This window comes from Balaenoptera borealis (genome assembly GCF_965194805.1).
Source record: "Balaenoptera borealis genome assembly, chromosome: 3".
NCBI classification, from domain to species: Eukaryota; Metazoa; Chordata; class Mammalia; order Artiodactyla; family Balaenopteridae; genus Balaenoptera; species Balaenoptera borealis.
This window is the reverse complement of record NC_138866.1, coordinates 148,409,311-148,429,478: the sequence shown is the minus strand read 5'-3', so window position 1 is coordinate 148,429,478 and position 20,168 is coordinate 148,409,311. Positions and strand designations below refer to the sequence as shown.

General features: G+C 48.8%; 1 protein-coding gene across 1 annotated transcript in view; it reads right to left on the bottom strand.

Moving 5' to 3' along the window:
• Window positions 1-19,895, bottom strand: part of SLC28A1 (solute carrier family 28 member 1) — a 63,758-nt gene extending 43,863 nt beyond the window's left edge. The window contains 8 exon segments of the mRNA XM_082388454.1: window positions 4,220-4,403; window positions 8,432-8,523; window positions 10,787-10,857; window positions 10,860-10,877; window positions 11,705-11,816; window positions 12,702-12,817; window positions 14,439-15,768; window positions 15,897-19,895. Of these exon segments, the coding sequence (XP_082244580.1) occupies window positions 4,220-4,403; window positions 8,432-8,523; window positions 10,787-10,857; window positions 10,860-10,877; window positions 11,705-11,800 (461 nt within the window). The 5' untranslated portion in view covers window positions 11,801-11,816; window positions 12,702-12,817; window positions 14,439-15,768; window positions 15,897-19,895.
• Window positions 19,896-20,168: the final 273 nt, after the last annotated feature.

Below are 20,168 nucleotides of genomic sequence, written 5' to 3'. Positions count from 1 at the left end.
CATGTATCCATTCTCCCCCAGACTCCCCTTCCATCCAGGCTGCCACATAACATTGAGCAGAGTTCCCTGTGCTATGCAGTAGGCCCTTGTTGGTTATCCTTTTTAAATATAGCAGTGTGTACATGTCAATCCCAAACTCCCTAACTATCCCTTCCCTCCACCCTTCCCCGCCTGGTATTAGAGGTATGATTGACATAATAAATAGAACATGTTGAAAGTGTATAATTTGATAGTTTTAACATATGTATACACCGTGAAACCATCACCAGTATCGCAGTGAGCATATTATATCCATCACCCTCAAAAGCTTCTTCATATTCCTTTGTAATTCCTTCCCTCATCCCCAGGCAGCAAATGATCTGTTTTCTGTCACTAGATGAGTTTGCAATTTCTAGGATTTCATAGAAATGGAATCATACAGTACATATTTTTTTTGTCTGACTTCTTTCACTTAGTGTAATTATTTTATTTTGAGATTCATCCATGTTTTTGCATGCATTCATTTCTTTTTATTGCTGAGTAGTAGTCCATTGTGTGGATATACCACAGTTGGCTTATACATTCACCTGTTTGTCAAATGCCTTCTCTGATTATGATGTGCTTTGGTGTGGTTTTCTTCATGTTTCTTGTGATGTAGGTTTGTAGAGTTTCTTGGATGTTTGGGTTTATAATTTTCATCAGATTTGGAATTTCTTGGATATAATTTCTTCAAGTATTTTTTTCTTCCCTCCTTCTCCTTTGGAGATTTCAATTACTTGTCTGTTTGCCTACTTAATGTGCCATGGTTAACTGATGCTCTGTTTGACTCCTTCAAGTTTTCTTAAAATTTGTTAGGTAGAGCCTGAGCAGGGTTTATTCTATGGTTAATTTTTCCCTATTACTGACCCGAGATCTTTCTTAGTACTCTAAACAATATCCGGTGAATCATGAGGTTTTCCACTCTGACTATTGAGAGCAAACACTATTCCTGACCCTGTGTGATCTCTGGGCACTGTTCTCTAATCCTTTTCAGTGGTTCTTTACTAGGCCTTGCATAGTTTCCTCATACGTATTCACTGATCAGAACTCAGTTGAATACTGGAGGAGAACCCTCTGCAGATCCCGGGAGCAGATCTCTCTCCTCTGGTACTCTGCATTGTGAACTCTAGCCACCTTGGCTTTCCTGAAGTCCAAGCTCTGTCTCTTCAACTCAGGAAATCTACTGGCCCCACCTTAATGCCCCTTTCCTGCACTGTGGCCTGGAAACCCCCTCAATGCAGTAAGTTGGGGCAATCATAGAGCTCATCTCATTTGTTTCCTATTTCTCAAGGATCACTGTCCTTTGTTGCCTGATGCCCAATTTCTTAAGAGCCATATACTATTTGTTCTGGTTTTTTAGTTGCTTCAAGTGAGAGGATAAAGCTGGTCTCTGTTACTCCATCTTGACCTGATTTTGGAAGCCGAAATCAAATGCATGTATTTTAAAAACAGTTTATTGAGACAAAATTCACATACTATACAATTTTCCCATTTAAAGACTATGGTTCAGAGCTTCCCTGGTAGCGCAGTGGTTAAGAATCCGCCTGCCAATGCAGGGGACACGGGTTCGAGCCCTGGTCCAGGAAGATCCCAGAGGCCGTGGAGCAACTAAGCCTGTGTGCCACAGCTACTGAGCCTGCGCTCTAGAGCCCACGAGCCACAACTACTGAAGCCCGCGTGCCACAACTACTGAAGCCCATGCGCCTAGATCCCATGCTCTGCAACAAGAGAAGCCACCGCAAGGAGAAGCCTGCACACCGCAACGAAGAGTAGCCCCTGCTCGCTGCAACTAGAGAAAGCCTAGGGGCAGCAACAAAGATCCAACTCAGCCAAAAATGAAAATCAATTAATTTTTTAAAAAAAGAGTATGGTTCAATGGTTTTTAGTATATTTATAGGGGTGTACAGCCATCACTGCAATCAACTTTAGAACATTTTCATCAGCCCAAAGAGAAACCCCACACGTCTACCCACCACCCCCATCTTCCCATTCCCCTCCAGCCCTAGTCAGTCACTAATCAGCACTTCCCTGGTGGTGCAGTGGTTAAGACTCCAAGCTCCCAATGCAGGGGGCCCGGGTTCAATCCCTGGTCATGGAACTAGACCCCACATGCATGAGCAACTAAGAGTTCGTATGCCACAACTAAGGAGCCCATGAGCCGCAACTAAGGAGCCCACCTTCCGCAACTAAAACCCGGCACAACCAAATAAATAAATAAATATTTTTAAAAAATCACTACTCTACTCTCTGTCTCTATAGATTTTCCTATTCTGGACATTTCATATAAATGGAATCATACAGTATATGGTTCTTTGTGACTGGCATCTTTTACTTAGCATGTTTTCAAGCTTTGTCATTATTGTAGCATTTATCAGTACTACCTTCTTTTTATGGCCAAATAATATTCCATTATATGTATAGACACAATTTATTCAGCCATTTAATGGTTGATGGGCATTTGGGTTGTTTCCACTTTGGCTATTATGAATAATGATGCTATGAACATTTGCATATAAGTTTTTGGATATATGTTTTCATTTCTCTTAGGTATATACCTAGGAGTGGAAATGCTGGGTATGGTAACTCCACGTATAACATTTTGAGGAACTGACATTGTTTTCTATTGCAGCTGCATCATCTTACATTTCTTTCAGGAGTGTATGAGGGTTTCAAATTTTTTCACATCTTTGCCAACTCTTGCTATCATTTATCTTTTTTGTTATAGCCATCCTAGTAGATGGGAAGTGGTATCTTGCTGTGATTGTTTTTTTTTTGGTATATAATTTGCAAATATTTTCTCCCATTCTGTGGGTTGTCTTTTCACTTTGTTGATGGTGTCCTCTGAATCAAAAAATTTTAGTTTTTATACAGTCTAGTTTATCTGCATGTATTTTTCTTTTTTTCTTGGCCATGCCACGCGGCTTGCGGGATCTCAGTTCCCCAACTGGGGACTGAACCTGGGGCCATGGCGGTGAAAGCGCCAAATCCTAACCACTAGACCACCAGGGAACTCCCTACCTGCATGTATTTTTTTAAAGGAAACTTTATAACAATACCTCAAATGGAAAACCAGTATCAGTGATTTGTCATAAACAGAAGATGACTGTAAAAATAAATCCTTTTATAAATCTATTTAATAAAGAGAAGGCAAATGTAAAAACAAATCTATTTATAAATAAAACTAAAAATTTGTTTATAGGCTGGCTCAAAGCATTTTGCTGTGGTATGGGGGTCTTACTTTGGGAAACACCATTATGCCCTACACCTGCCTGGCTTAGTCATTGGTTATCTTTGGGCACCAGTTTCTTCATCAACAAAAAAAAGAGTACCTTTTTTAAGCCATAGAAACATTTTTTCCCAGCTAAATTTTTTCTTTTTTCTTTTTGCAAACCTGTTTATAAAACAGATAAAATAGAGCTGTCTGGTTGAAATGGAGATTGGGAGGCAGGGTGTCTGATGTTCCCCTCTCCAATCTCCCTCACCTGCCCTACGGTACCTCCAAGGTTTCCAGAGCTCTAAGGAACCCAGTTTAAAAACCAGGGGATCCCAAACTGTGTTCAGGAACATGGCTGGCTACATCAGAATCCCCTGGTGGCTAACTAAAAATATTAACTAAAGGGAAAAGAATTTCAATAAAAATAGATACATGTATATGTTTAACTGAATCACTTTGCTGTACACCTGAAACTATCATAACATTGTTAATCAACTATACTCTAATATAAAATAAAAAGTTAAAAAAAATATTGATTCCTGGACCTCAATTCAGACTGCTGAATCAGACTCCAAGGGTGGTCCCCTGCAGCTGTATGTTTCATGCATGCTCCAGGTGATCTGATAGGAGGCACTGATATGGGCCCTCCCTGCTTGAATGGGCTGCGATATCTGAATTTAGGAAACTGTTGATTCCTGTCCTCAGGTATCATAGTCACCTGTTTTAACTGGAGCAGAGAATCAGGTGGGAACTGGCGAAATGCCACAAAGATGGCACAAAGATGCCTCTGAAGCCACCCAGCAACACCTGCTCCGGGGCTCCCAGGAGGCAGGCAAGTAACATGTGCTCCCAATGGCTCAGGAGCCCTCTGGTGCGACAAGGACAAAGGACCTCCCCACCCAGCCCTGGCTGTGACCCCGCAGCTGACTCAGAGGCCCTCTGCCAATGTGCCTGCCCACCCCCATACTCCCCTGGGGCCTCACTTACCTCTTAAACCAGAGGTTCAGGCGGGGATGCCCCAGAGGTTTGACACACTTCAGCAGCTTTGGCCCCAGCAGCCTCTTCAGCAGGTTGTGGGCCAGGAAGACAAGGTCCACACAGGTGAGGACAAACAATGCCAGGGCCCTCTGGAAATCCAGGAGGCAGGCAATCAGCAGGAAGGCAGCAAATGCTGGGAGTAGGTGGAGGATGAAACAGAGACGGGGTCATCCATAATGACACTGGCGTCTGCAGGACCCCACAGCCCTATCCTCCAGCTCCACCTTACTCCAGCCAGAGCTCTCTGAGCCTTAGTTTATTCGTCTGGAAATGAGCACCATTGTCAGAGGGTCATTATGAAGTTAATTGACAGAATGTGTGTAAAAGGGCTTTGCAAACTATAAAGTGCTGAGGGAGATGTTTAAGGAGGAGGCAAGACAGCATGAATCTCTGAGCATCAACAGAGCGCCTGCTATGTTCCAGAGCCACACTAGGTTCCGAGGAGGACAGAGATGGATAAGTCAGTTGCTCCAGGAAGGCATTCACTTGTGTGTGTCAGGATCCCGTTCTGAATATTCATCAGTGACCATCTTTCTTCCTGGAATTTCCTTTTCCCCCTTTGCCCTTCTCCCTATTTGAGCAGCTAGGCCAGTCTGTGCTATACCTCAAGAGAGGAATATGATAGCAGATAGCAGAGGGGAACTATCTCTCCCTGGCTTATGAATTTCAAGAGCCAGAGCCCTTGAAGAACGGAAAGGACTTATAACCTTTCCATTGGATAAAAAATGTGGGATGGAACATTTTGAGTAAGTGTAATCCCTCCCCCTCCCCCTCTGCTGCCAAACTAGTTAGAGGATACCCGTGGGTCCCAGAGAAAAGGACTCTGAGCCAGGGGAGGTGGCAAAAGCCCAGGCATGTTTGTGGCATTGCAAGCAAAGGCGTCCTGCCCCAGGGAGGCAGCAAAATGTCACGGAGAGGAATGCACATGGAATGCATGAGCAGGCAGGGTCACAGAAGGCTTCTGAGGTTCCGCACACCTCAGCAGGCACCGAAGCAGAGGAAATGATCTCTATGAGTGGCTCAGAGACAAAGGAGACCAGAACAGGCCCACGATGGAGATGGGGGTGTCTCCATGGCTACTTGCAGCGGCAGAGAACCCAGGACCAGCTGGGGAAGTGGACAGGTTAGCAGACACTTGAGAACTGATCGTGGATAATCACCCCCAGGGACTCCTGAGGAAAGAGGTGAAGGGATATTCCAAACTGACAGACGTTCAGTTCCTATCCCTCACTTGGAACAATGAAACTGAAATAGAAACTTTATTTTCCGTAAGTCGAGTTATGGAAAATAAAGTTACTTTTCTCTCACACAGAAGTTTGTGGGCTGGGACACCTGTATGGGGGTTAGTTAGAAGCACACAGGTGAGGCTCTGCAGGGCAGCGCCAGGGATGCAGGCATAGGGCTGTGGGAAGTCAGAGGAGGGGGAGCTGGTGGGGGACAGGCGCCAAGGTCAGCACTATTTATAGCACTGCCAGAATTACTCCTCACACCCATTTCACGGGTCGGTACTGTGGTGATCCCCATTTAGAAATGAGAAGTGAACTGACTCACACAGGGAGGAAATTGGACTGGAATTCCAACCTGGGTCTATCTGTGGCCAGCAGGAACTGGCACATCGTGCAGGAGAGGGGGCGCTGTGTGGACAAGTCCTCCAGGCAAGACATGGGAGAAACATGTATTAGGAAGTATTTTCATCCTTCTAGGATCCATTCACCTCTCCGGTGATAGGATTTTCTGTTCCTTTTGGGCACCCCTCCCTACTCTTAGCCCATGTGGTCCCGCAGTGTCTGACCCACTTCAGGGGTGGGAGACCACAGCATCCCCTGGGCCCAGGGATGGGCACGTGACCCAAGCTAGGCCCATCAAAGGCCTCCAGGGACTTGGCTGGAAATATGGGCAAGAGGTACACTCTTCTGAGACTGGGGACGCTGAGGGCCTCCATGTCAGTCAGCCTCCAGTGTTATCTTTGCATCCATGGAGAAAGCCCACCGAAGGCGAGGAAGCCATTGCTACGGCTCAGACTAAGTGCTGAGAACATGAGCTTCATTTCTCTACCACACCTACTTCAGGAAGTACGTGAAGAGCCTTGCCATAGAAGACGTGATACAATAAAGATATCAAAGAGCTGGAGGAAATCAAAATCCCAAACGTGGAGAAAGTAAGGGAGGATTTAATGATTGAGACCGAGTTCCTGACAGCCAAGACAAAAGTGGAAATAGGATATGGTAGGTCATTTCCATTATCTGCTAGAAAGAATTCAATCATTTCTTCAAGAGAAACAAATCTGAGTCTGAGTGAAGGTGGACACAAGGGGAACCAAGACGGCCCTGCTCAGCTCCTGCCAAAGGAAGACTTCGCGGTGTCCGACATCTCGAGGAGGAAGCAGCCAGGGCCATGAACCGGCCCCATGGCAGCAGGGCATCCTGCTTTTGATTTCATCATGAAGACTGGGGTCCCTGCTGTCATGCCTCCATGTCCTCTCCCCTGTGTAGTCCCCACAAAGGCCTCTGCATCCACACCCACCTCCCCTGTCGATCTCCCACCTGCCAAGCCAAATCGAGCCTCCAGCTGTGAGGACCCGCCTCTCCGCCTGGGCCCTGGACCCCTCCTTCCCCGTGCCCAGGGGACCTTGCTCCACCGGTCATCTCCACCTCCTCGCTCTTCCCCTTCTTTCTACAAACTCCCTGCCTCAGCTCATAAACACAGTCAAAGTGTCTCCCTTCACAAACACACCCCCTTCCTTGACACTGCCACACCCTTCCTTTAATATTCCCGCCCAGTTCTCATTAAAAAATTTCCCGCAAGAGCTGTCTAGACTTACTGTCTACACTGCCTCTCCTCCTGTTCTCCATCCAGCTTTTGCAAGTCCACCCTAAGTCACCATGACTTCCTTGCCCCTAAATCCCACGGACACTGCTCCATCCTTGGCCCGCTGGTCCCCTTACCGCAGAGATGCTGGTGATCTTCCCCTCCTTCTTGAAACCCTTTGCTCCCTGGGCTTCTGCACCGACTCTGCTCCTGGTGTCCTGCTGCTGCCCCCACCTGCACGCCTTCTCAGGCTGTCTCAGGACTCCTCTTCCTCTCTAACTCCTTCCGTGTGGCTGGTCCCCAGGTTTCCATCCGTGAACCACCTCTCAATTCATTCTCCAAGCACCCCTGGGAAACCTCTTCTCCTCCTGGAGGGCCTGGCAGCGGTTACCTCCAACACACTGTCCAAAACAACTCGCCATCCCCTTCCCTGCTGAGACCCCCTCCTCCACTCCTGTCCCCTGGCTCTGGCGGGCAGCATCACCCACCCCCGTGGTCCAAGCAGAACCCTGAGGCATCCTGGATTCCAGGGCCTCCTTCATCCTGCACAGGTGATCAGCTCCAAAGTCTGGCTGGTGTGGCTTCTCGAAGATTTCTCAAATCCACCCCCTTCCATCCTCCAGCACTTCATCTTCTCCCATATGGAATGTGGTCCTCAACATCTCCTTCTCCCGTCTTTCCCGCCTGCCTCTTCTGGGTTTCCACAATGTGAATCCAAACTTGACACTTCCCGGTTTAAATCCTTCAATGACTCTCTCTGGCCTTGGAGGTAAAATCCAAGTTTCTCCAACTCCCTCCCAATACCTGGCCCCTTCTCATCCCTCCAGCCTCATCCTCTGGCACTCCTGGTCTAGAACTTTACCCTCCAGCCACACCTGAATGTTTATCAGCTGTCTGCCCACATACTGCAGGTTTTCACCTTTGCTCATGTGTTCCTCTGCCTTCTCACTCCTATTGTCCTTCCCCTTTTACCTGGTTAACTCCTGTTCAACCTGTGAGACTGGAATGTTACCTCCTCCTGGAAGTCCTCCCTGATCACCCCCACATCCTTCCTTCATGTTCCCAGATGGCTCTCGGCATTATGTGGAAATATTTGTTCCCCTCTCCCTTACTGATCAGAGAGTACCTTGGGAACAAGATCTGGTCTGGTTCAATTCTCATTCCCCAGCTTCTGGAACAAGAGCTGGCCCTGAGTTGGTGCTCAACAAACCTTTGTTGAGTTATTGGGTAAGTGAATGACCCTGCCCTGAGACATGGATAGCTGGGGTGGAGGTGGCTGAAACCTGGGTGGTGGGAACCATGGGGCTAAGCAGGAGTGACTGTCTCCCTGGTGGGGCTGGGCCCCAAGCTCACCAGTACATAGCAGGCCTGTGCAGATCCATCGAAACAGCTGTGCGTGCCCTCTGCAGAAGCGTCTCACCCTCAGGGCTGGCTGCAGGCTCCTCCTGGGGAGAAGACCAGCAGGGTCTATGAGTGGCGCCCCCAGACTCCCACCCCTGTGGGGATTCTCAACACCTCCAGGTAGAAGCCACTCAGGTACGTCCCCAGTAAAATGGCAACATGGGGCGAGCCAGGCACTGGCCTTGACATCCCACAGGGTTACAGGGCAACCCTAGCCCAGAGCAAACTAAGGAATGGCTCAGGCCGTCCACTCCTTCTGGCCTCTGTCTGTACCAGCTGTGTCTCAGCCTGAAGCAGCACCACTACCCAAGTGATAATCCTGCCTCCCGGGTATGGGAAGGAATAAACTGAGACAATAAGGAAGAACCTTACCAACATACAGAAATGCACAAACCACGATGGCTGCCTCCCCTCCCCTGTCCCATTTCCAACTGTCTGAGGAGCAAAGTGGGGAGGCTCCCAGCTCTGCATTTACTCCTGTGGGACATTATCCTCTGAGTCAACAGCACCTCCCAGAGAGAGGAAGTGTGAACAGTCCACTGGCAGCCGTCACACAGTCCCACTGCCTTCCGGACCCGGTGCAAATGCCAATTCTTGTCTGGTCACTTGTCTGTCCCTGGAGGAAAGGCTGGTACCTGAATACCTCTGAGGTTCCCCTGGCTGAGCACGTAGGAGATGCTCACTCACACTCATTCAGCCACCAGTCACTTTTTAAAGGAAACTCTCTCCCCTCTCTCTGTCCCCACCGGCCACCTCCTAAAGTGAGGCATTTTCCCTCAATCTCGTCCCAAGGCAGACAGATGGAATCCACAACCCCACCCGGCTGAATGCTTGAGACCGAGCAGGACCCTATGGGGCTTCTGGGCACAGAAGCCTATGTCCCCCCGTTTCTTGTTTGTAGGGAACAGACTCCAGCCTCCATGACCTTCCCTGAGTCCCAAAGGGCAGATTCAAACAGTTGTTAATCAGGGAAGGGAAGGGATGCAGAGACAAGGGAGGAGCAGCCAACAAACAATAGTGCAGCCTTGGGGCAGGGTCCTGGGTCCCCTTCAAGGGAAACACATAACAATATATTTGAGCTCTTTACAGAACTAAAGCCCAACACATGGGAAATGTCAGCATTCTTCATTCCAGAAAAGACCACCTGAGGCCATATTAAAGGAACCAGAGAAGCTCATCAAGAAGATTACCTGAGGGCTTCCCTGGTGGTGCAGTGGTTGAGAGTCTGCCTGCCAATGCAGGGGACGCGGGTTCGAGCCCTGGTATGGGAAGATCCCACATGCCGCGAAGCGGCTGGGCCAGTGAGCCACAACTGCTGAGCCTGAGTGTCTGGAGCCTGTGCTCCGCAACAAGAGGGGCTGCGATAGTGGGAGGCCCGTGCACCGCGGTGAAGAGTGGCCCCCGCTTGCCGCAACTAGAGAGGGCCCTCGCAAAGAAACGAGGACCCAAGACAGCCTAAATAAATAAATAAATAAATAAATAAATAAATAAATAAAAAGAAGATTACCTGAAACAAAATTAAAGGGGTGCAGGCCCTGCACACACCCTAGTCTTGTCAGCAACCCCACCCTTGAACCATTGCTATAAAACTCCTCACCAAATCCTCCTGGGTGGGGACACACAGTTTTCGAGGGCGGGAGCCGGCTGTGTCTCCCTTTTCCTGGCAAAGCAATAAGGCTATGCTTTTCTACTTCACCCAAAACTCTGTCTCTGAGATTCGATTTGGCACTGGTGCACAGAAGCCAAGTTTTTGGCAACACGCTCTCATTAGCTCAGGATCTGGCCAGTCAGGACCCCCCCAGTAGGCCAGGGTGTCAGGAGGCCAAGCTCTAGGCTCGATTCGCTGCCTGTGTGACCTGGGTCCATCTCTCTCCCTCTCTGGGCTTCAGCCTCCCCATGTGAAAGGAGGGGCCTGGCCCAGTCTAGGGGTTTTCAAACTAAGCTTCAAGGTTCCCTGAGGTGCCCCAGAGACCGAATGGGGTAGAAGGCAGATGAGGAGTAAAGAGGGGACCAGGCTGGTTCAGGGCCCCCATCCAACTTCAACCAGAGCAGGCCCCTCAGTACAAATTGGTGTCCCCCATGGGATTTTCATTCTGGCTGCTTCAAAGCAGATTGGGAACCTCTGGCCTGGCTCACCTCTGAGGCAGAGGTCAGCAGAACTCATTTGTTGGCTAAAACACGTTTACTCCTTTCTTCAGCAAAGGTCCAGGGAGACCCTTCCCTGTCAGGAGGCCAGGCTCCCCATCCCTCCTCCCCACAGGGGCCTCCTCCCCAGGCCAGCTCACATCCTTCCCGAAGACGACCTACCATCCTGAGGAGGGCTCCGGGCCAGCCTTGCTCCCGCTGTCCCTGACTTCTGCAGGGCTTGAGTCACTGTGCCAGGGTCCCGGCCTTCCTCCTAAAGCCACCAGAGATGGACCGGAGGTGCCTCCCGCCTCACATGAGAACTACAGCTGGGGGCCTGGAGTGAGGAGAGACCCAGGTTGCCACCAGTGTGCCCACAGTCGCCTCGGGTGTGGGCTGGGGTGGGGACTGGGCACAGGAAGTAACCAGAGGGAACTTAAATTCCAAAATTTGAGCACCTACTGTGTGCTAGGCTCTGTGCTAGACACATCCTGCCCTCAGGGAACTCATGGTCTGCACGAAGGAGGGATACTTGTGCTTCAGGGGAGTTTGGGAGGGAAGTGGGTCCCTAGTTCTGGGCTCCAAAGTTCTGGGTGGAGGGCCTCAACTTGGCCATTCCAGAGCAAGGATGAGCTTGCCAGCTCCCCAGAGAGTCCCCATCCTCCCCCATCATGAAGGTTCTCCTACTTATCCTTAAATTTCTTTTTGTTTGGCTGTGCGGCGAGGCATGTGGGATCCTAGTTCCCCAACCAAGGATCGAACCCGCGCCCTCCCCTCAGTGGAAGCACAGAGTCTTAACCACTGGATGGCCAGGGAAGTCCCTTCCTCCTTATCATTTAGATCACAGCTGAAATGTTACTTCCTGGATGAGCCCTTCCCTGACCTTTCTGACGAGGGCAGGCTATACTGGCACATGATAGGTGTGCACAGATGTTTAATGAGTGATTAACGGGGCTGCTCTGTGTGGAGGGGGTCAACACACTGGGGGGATCCTAAGTGTTCAAGCAAAGAGGTGAGGAGGAGGTGGGGGTGGGAGGAAGATGATGAACAAAGGCCCCTCCCACCAGGAGGGGCCAAACCAGCGTTGGGCAGGGGACATACCAGGCTTTCCAACAGCTCAGCCCCCATGTTCTCCAAACCACCGGCCGCTGATGTGAGAGAGCTGGACTCTCTTAGTCTCAGTGTGTCGTCCTCCATGCGCCAGACCTTGCAGCTGAAAGACAAAGTCAGGGCCCAAAGCTGAAAGGGGAGGCCAGGCAGGACCCAGATGAGGGGCTGGGCGAAGGGCAGAGGATGGAAGGGAGGAGGCAGGGAGCGGGGAGCAGGGGCTTGGCATAGCCTCTCCCATCCCAGAGCTCAACCCTCATTGTGCCAGGGGCCCCAGTGACAGAGGAAGGCCCCCCCTTCCTGCACTCCTGAACCTGTGAGAGGCAAGTCCTTGTAAATCTGGAAGGTCAGGCAGAAACAGGGCAAGGTCTGCCCACTTCATAGAGAAGGAAAGGAAGGAATTATGTATAGCATGTGTATGTATCTGAAAGGCATTTTTCTGAAGACAGGTCTTAGCTTTCATCACTCACCGCAACAGTTTAAAACCATTGCCATTAAGTGATATTTTCATTGTATTACACTCTCCCATCTCTGAAAGATGGAGAGACAATATCCTGAAGACAACATTCCAGTCCCTGGATCCAACTATACCTGAAACCATTCCTATCCCTGGACTTTTCAATTACAGGAGCCAATATAGTCCTTTTTTTTTTTTCTTTTTCTTTCTTTCTTTCTTTCTTTTTTTTTCTTTGCTGAAGCTCAGTTCATAGGCCTAAACTCATCTGTAAATAAGAGCCCTAACGAAGACGCCATCTCTCTTCACTCCTGTCCCCTCTCTTTTTCTTCCCCTTGGGTAGCACCCTACCCTGTCCAAGCGCCAGCCTGGCTAAGCTCGCATACCCAGGAGCACACACGCAAGGGCACACATGAGCAGGCCCATGTAGGGAAGTACACACACAGGCAGAGCCTGGGAAAGCCCAGCCACCCATGCACACACGCAAACGCAGACACACAGCTGCACGGAGAGGGGCAGGCTCCCCTTCCTACTCACATATTTGTGGTCAACAAGTCCCTCTCGGGGACAAACGGAAGCGCGCGTTTCCACGGGGACGGGCTGGATCCAACCTGCTTTCGCTTTGGCCTGTCTTCTCATCTCAGTGGAAATTCCTGGGCAGAGTCCAGAGTTGGAGTTGGCTGGGCCTCCCACCTGGCTCTGTCCAGCACGGTCTTCAGAGCCCAGGACCACAGCCGGGGCAGGGACCCCATCCTCTCTCAGGGAAAAGAGGAAACGGGGCAAGGGGGCCCCACTCTAGGCCTGGCCTGCGGAGCTCCTGCCTCATAACTGAATCTGCCTTCCTCCTCAATGACGCCTTCCTCTCCACTCTTTCCTGCTCCCAAACAGGCCCACCTCTTCCAGGAAGCTCAGCTTTATTACTCTCACTCTCCCCATATCCCCTCCTGGGGCCTCCTTTTCCACCTGCCATCAGTGCTACTCAGTTTTTTGGATCATGTGTTTTATCGTTCATTTTGCATCTTACACAGTCTCCCTTTTCTCACTGGATCAGTAATTATAACAGCAACCTATTTTCCTGAGCTTGAAGATGAGGAAAGCAGTGTAGTGCCATAAATAGTAAAAAGTGTTTCAGGTCTAAGTGGTCTTGAAAACAAAACCAAATCACAGCTTGCCCTTTGGTTCCATTGCTTTTTAACTGACACCTAAGCAACAGCGTGCAAAGTCAATGGACAAAACCTTTAACATTTCAATCCTCAAACTAAACATTAAACTTATCTGACAGGATTGACAACATCTCCTTAATAATTAATCATACACACTCAGGACAAAATCCTTTATGATGCATAAACACTTCCTGGTAACACAGAGGCGGAGTTATCAGCACATGCTGGTTGTTTTGGAAGTTTGGGGACCATGATGGATGAAGGGTGGGGGGTACTCCTTCTCTTTAAAAACATTTTTTTGTCATTCTGATTACCAAAGTATTACACATGCATCAGCAAACATTTAAACATTATAGAAATATACAAAACACAGGAAGTTAAAAATCCCTCTAATCTGAGCCTTCCAGATATGACCACCACTGAGCTTGTGGAATTTTTCTCCAGACATTTTTCATAAGTGAATACTCTTTTAGGTTATTCATTTTACAAAAGAGGCTTATACTACACCAGCTTTTTTGTAATTTGCTCTTTTGGGTGGAGATCCACACTGTGCCCCACTCACTCTGTTGGAGGCTTGTGTGCTGCCTTGATTATAAACTAAACGTTTGTGGCATCATCTGGTTTATCCTGAGCAGAACACCTGCCACCATGGGCAGCCTCCACAGGGATGGGCTTACAGCTGCTCTGGCAGGGGGCCTCATCAAGCCCCAGTGAAGGGCAGAGGGACTGTACCTGCTTCTCTGCCTCTGCCCACTTCTAACCTCTTCCTCCCCTCCTTCCCTCCTTTCCTGCTGCCTCTCCCCTCCCCTTCCCCCTTCCTCATCAGTCCTCTCCTCTCTCCTCCCCCTCCTCTCTTGGTTTCTCTTGGTGCCCAGAGAGAAGCCAGGAGGCACAACACATCCAGGAGCAGCCAAACTTGTTCCAAAACATTCCCTACACTGCACCTTAGAGCCTTGACATCTTCATGTGCCCTGATGTCTCAAACAAGGATTTAATAGGCTGTGTGTCTTGAAATGAACCCGGAGCTTAGAGCCCAAAGGTCTAGATTCAGTCCTGGCTCTGAAAGTTAACTGGTTTCCTCATCTGTAAAACGGTGGGTAATAGTACCTACCTCATAAATAAATACTGATGGGGATTAAATGAGCGAATGCAGGTGAGGTGTTTGGCAGAGAGGCTGGCACCATCAGGCTGGCAGGTGTCATCTCTGTCACAGGTCCCATCGCAGGGCTGTCTTGACACACTGCTCTCCTCCTCCAGGCCATGAGACCCTGTGTTGCTCCCCTGCTCGTGGAAGGGCAGTCAACAGTGATCCTGGCCCCCAGAAACCAAGTGTTCTTTTCAGGTGAAATTTGGCTGAGAGCCACAGGCTGGGCGGTTGGGAGGCTGGGTGGGTTGGGATGAGACCCCAGGGAAAGAACAAGAGCTGGAGGACCTCAGGGGTCCTGGCTGTGCCCCATCCAGCTGTGTGATCTCAGCGTGTCACTTGACTCCCTGTGGCCTGTTTCCTGAGGAGATGATCTCACTGGGGTGGTACAGTGAGGCCTGGAACTGAGCCAGGGCTGGGGTGCTGGGTCCAGAGCAGGGCGAGGCAAGGAATATATATATATCTAATGACACAGACTTGTCACAGTTGCAGCATTTGAACTTGTTGTATAAAAAGGAAATCTGTAAATCTATAACTTGGCAACATTTTACAACGCTGTATATTAAAGATGGCTTTCTCAAGAAATGCAGAACCACACAGCCCTATGGTCAAACACTTGTGACGTTTGTGCCTCTGCTTTTAAAGGTGCTGTGATGGACAGTTGGCATGCCAGGGTTCGAGAAGAGTGGATGGTTTGAAGTGCTTGCCTTTACCTGCGCAAAATCAAGTGGCTGCCTCTGTTGCTATTTTACTGTAAATTTGATGGTGTCTGTTCCTGTTCCATTCTCCAGGGAGCTTCTCTGTAGACTAACACCACCACCCACCAAGTGGTGGAGATGCCGGTGTCTGGGTAGTCATGGTTTTCTGTTGGACATTTGAATGTGATAAACAATCCAGCAACACTGGGAAAATACTACATGTGGAATGTGCACGTTTCCAGGGGGCGAACATTGTCAGTCAAGAGGTTTGCAATGATTTCCTTCCTGCCAAAAATAAATATGTGAAACTGCAAACAAACAAACAGAAAGGCCTGCGCATTGCTATATATATATAGCAACGGTGTGTGTGTGTGTGTGTGTGTGTGTGTGTATCGTGTATCTTTCCCCCCTTCCAATCAAAACAAAACAGAAGCACTTAGAAGGATTTATAATGAGAAGGCTGTTCCACCTCTCCCATCCCTGTCCCATTCCTCAGAGGCAACCCCTTACCTGTTTCTGGCTTCAGTTCTCTGGGGTCACTCCTGTTTCAGGGGAATTCTTGGTCTGAGTGGTAGAGAGTCCTTTCTCCTTGCCAGACTCTGATATAATGAAGAGGATATTTTTACAGGGGGTGAGTGAAACACTCAAAACTGTAAGAGGCAGACCTCGTCAGAAGGGACGTTCAACAGTCCCCTTATTTTCTTCTCACAATTTTGCCTGCTCTCACCTCTTGGCTCTTCATAGATAAGGTCTTTTTCATCACATCTCTTCATGTGTCCAAGCAGTGACTAAAAAGAGAGGCTCCTCCCTGGTCAAGTTCCATGAGCATGAGCTTGTCATTCCTCTTTCCTAAACCTGCTTCTCTCTCTCTTACACCTGGGCGGTTAGCAGAAAGGACATTCAATACAATGGTCCCTTTCTCATTTGGGGCATTGAAAGATGGGATTCCTACAGTCCTAGTAGAAATATGCTAAACTAGAAAGCGTGTGCAAATTCTGATGACACAGAGCAAAATACAAAAACTGAAGAAAGGGGACTTCTCTGGTGGCGCAGTGGTTAAGAATCCGCCTGCCAATGCAGGGAGCACAGGTTTGAGCCCTGGTCCGGGAAGATCCCACATGCCGCGGAGCAGCTAAGCCCGCGAGCCACAACTACTGAGCCTGTGCTCTAGAGCCCGTGCTCCGCAACAAGAGAAGCCACTGCAATGAGAAGCCTGTGCACCGCAACGAAGAGTAGGCCCCGCTTGCCGCAACTAGAGAAAGCCCGCGCACAGCAACGAAGACCCAACACAGCCAAAAATAAATAAATAAATAAATTTATTAAAAAAAAAAAAACTGAAGAAATATCTTAGACGTGTATGCCCTCTGCTTGTAACTCTTACACACTTTCCGTAAGAAGGGACCCTCACGAGACTGAGAGCACAGTGCTCTTCTAGCACCTATACAGCAAGTCCAGGTGTTCACAGAGGAAGGAAATATTCCAAACACCCAAAAGGCCAAACTCCCCTGCCCCAGCTTACTTGCCATGACTATCCCAGCATCTCCTGCTAGAGTCCACCCCTTGACCCTTTCTATTCGTTGGGAACAGATGGGCACAAACGGCCATTATCCAGTACAAGATGAAAGAATGGGTCTGGGGGTTCATCTATCTCAGCAACAGTGAAGGGCTGGTAAAGTAAGACGCCTGGTGCCATGCCCATGAGGGCCCATGGCCACCAGGCAGGGGGATTTTCCCCAAACAGCTAAGAGATCACTCTTTCCAAATATTTAACTGGCTGCTACAATGTGAAATGTATTTCCCTTGTCTCTGTTTTCGTTTTACCTTCTATCCCTCCTGCCTTTCCATCTCATATTAGCTTTTTATATAATGAGAGGTTGAGATGTTTCCTTTTTCAGTTTGAAGCAGGTTAAGATGTTCCACAAAGGTAGGTCTTATTAATTCACGTCATCCTGTGAATGACGTGATTCAAGGATGATATCCGTGGCTTTTGTGGGTTTTATACCAAAGGCTATATCCTCCTCTGGGAGGCACAGTATTTCCTGCCAGCCATTGGCAGGGGCTGTGGGAACTATTAATTTGGATCTCCATTGCCTTGTTGGCCCAGAGCCTGACACGGAGTCACAGTTGATAAGCTGGTTAATTATATAGGCAAAGATAGTTCCTTGATTGTTCCATTTTTCCCCTCTGTCAGGGCAGTGGTCTGATGTGGCATCCACTTAGAGCAAAGCCAGCTATTTTTATAAAAGTTTCCGTGAGGAGGGCTGTAGGCCTCCTGGGAGGAGCCGGTCAAATGAATCTACCACAGACCAGTAGTGTCATAGGGGAGGTGCTGACAAATGGGCATCACAAGTTAAATACAATGGTCAGGAAGAACAAAAATGAACACCTCTGAGTGTCACATCTAGACACTGAGACTTTCCAGGTGCAGCTTGCTTCCCTCCACCCAGGAGGGACTCCACCAGTAACATCGTGCCACAGGATGCAAGGCACGGTCGCCTCTCTGACTGGCACCAACTCTCCTTCCTGCATGGGTCTGCCAAGCCTATATCATGCCTCGCTGTGAGACACTGCTTTCCATGCCACTGTGCCTTAGGAGCAAGGTTCCCTCTTCCAAAGGCTGTGTCCCAGTCCCTTCACTTCCATGCCTGTTGGGGTTCGTGGAGAGCCTGACCCAGCCCAGGGGCTAATCACTGACCAGCTTGTGGGTCAGGAGGCAGTACTGACTGTTTCCCATGGGACGAGAGCTGGAAAGACGGTTTTCAGGGGTGGGGTGGAGATGTTGTTAACCACCCCACATTGAAGGAAGGGAGAAACACCAGGGTCTCCCAGCTTGGAGGAGAAGAGCAGCATGTGAGTGGGCCCGGAGATGGTGACAATGGCACCAGCTGACGGGTTGGCATGTGCCAGGAGGTGGCTAAGAGCTTTCCCTGCACTATCTCAGATAACCTTCATGATAACCCCATGAGGTAGATTCTGGTCACCATTTCCCCCCCAACCTGTCCTCCACCGAGGTGTGTGATGGAGGACCCGGCACCATAAATGGAGCGACTATTGAGAAGTTGAACAGCCTGGGGTAGAACCCCAGGCCACTGAGCCACGTGTTTTTATTTGGGAGATCTGAGCTGGCGTTTGAGGTGTCCACACCATGTTTCTATCTCACCTGCAGCTTGGCAGGCAGGATGGATTCTGGGCCCACACTTAGACCTAATGGCTGTGAACTGTATTCTCCAGTCAGACTCCATGAAACCAGGGATACTGTGTCTCTGAGCAACTTCCTGAGTAAGACCCAGCACAAATTCTACAGGGGTTGATTTAATGGGCACTCAGCCACATAATCTGAATAATTTGACTCCAACTGCTCCAAGAATATACATTTTGCCCTGTTGGAAAACAAGAGCCCTAATGAAATTTCTCTGCCAGTGACACAGTCTACACAGTAGGACACCTGATGCATCTTAAGCAGATTCCTTAGCCTGAGATGGGGATTCTCGTTCAAGTGATTTACTTCATACATCACGCATGAAGGTCCTTCATCTTCATGCGTGATGTATCCCCTGAGGCTGAGTAGACGGTAGCTGCTATCTCTCGCTGCCCTTTGGAAATCATAGGAAAGAGCCATCTCTGAACCACATCAGTTCTGAGGTCTGAGGACAGTGCCTCATGGATTCCAGGACCTCTGGGTGTCAGTAGGGGATGCCTCTATTAAAAAAAGGAACACAGGCACAAAATGGAGTCACTTGTCCCTAGGACAGCAAACCAAGACTCTACTACAGTTTCAGCCACTCCCAGGAATGCAACCTTTAACCAATCAATCTGGAATTACCTGATGAGCACAGTGAGGTCATCTCATCTGCATGATAGATTTCTCCTTTTCCCCCAAGGGAAGGTGACCTTGCCTGAAATAATCCTTTCTTTCCTTTATGACTTTATGGTCCCACCCTCTTTCTGCCTTTAAAAACCTTCCACTTTGTACACCTCCTCAGAGCTCCTTTCTATTGATACTTGCCAGATGCGATGCTGCCCAATTCATGAACAACGCCAATTAGAGCTTTAAATTTACTCAGCTGAATTTTCTTAACACTCCTACCTAGAGCTAGCTCCAATCATAGCTCCAATCACTCACGTGCATCTCGGTTCCAAGGGCTTAAGCAACAAGCCCAAGCTCACATGGATAGTAGAGGTGGATTTGAACTGATATCTGTCTGACTGTTCTCAGCTCAAACAACCTTCTGATATTTTGGCTTCCCTTGAAGTTCTCCTTTCAGAAGAAGGGAAGAATTCCCTTGTCAGGTAAAGTGTCCAGTCTTCTGGATGGTTACATGTCTCATAAAAAATTAGCAAGGTGGGTTTTTAGTGTGAAAATTCCATTTCCTTGTAAGTTTAATGAATGAAACGCTCCCTGAGTGTGATCAGCTCAGGGGTACTGACAACATCAAGGTACAAAACTGAGACCCAGACCCTGTCCCACACAACACTGTTGGTCTGCCAGTAACCAGAATCCACAGTCAACATAACCCAAGGGATGAGAGGCAGAATCAAATCGGGAAAAAGAAGAGTTACTCCCAGAAGAAACTGTATGAGCTAGCTAATATACATTGCCAAAAAATATAGGGGAAATTTATGGAAACTTTTTAAGGCTGTTTGACCAAGATAGCAGAACAGAATTTTGATTCAGGTTTTGTTTATTGATATGTTCTCACTCACCAGAGATTCTATAGAAGCTCATACAGCCAGATACAGTTCTTACCATTTGGGCAGGGGGAGGGGGGCTATAGATGGGGGTGGATAATACAAATCTGGACTAAATACTGACCCATGCTAAATTATAAGAAAAGACCAAAATTCCAAGAAAGGCAGGAACTCACAGATTTCAGGAAACAAGAATGCTTTATTGGGTCCCTGACATGCATCCAGCCCATCTGCCCTCTGTCCTCTGACATGACCCAGAAGATGGTCTCACTCCCTGCCGTGAGAAATTGGCGAGGCTCTGCTGGCTTTC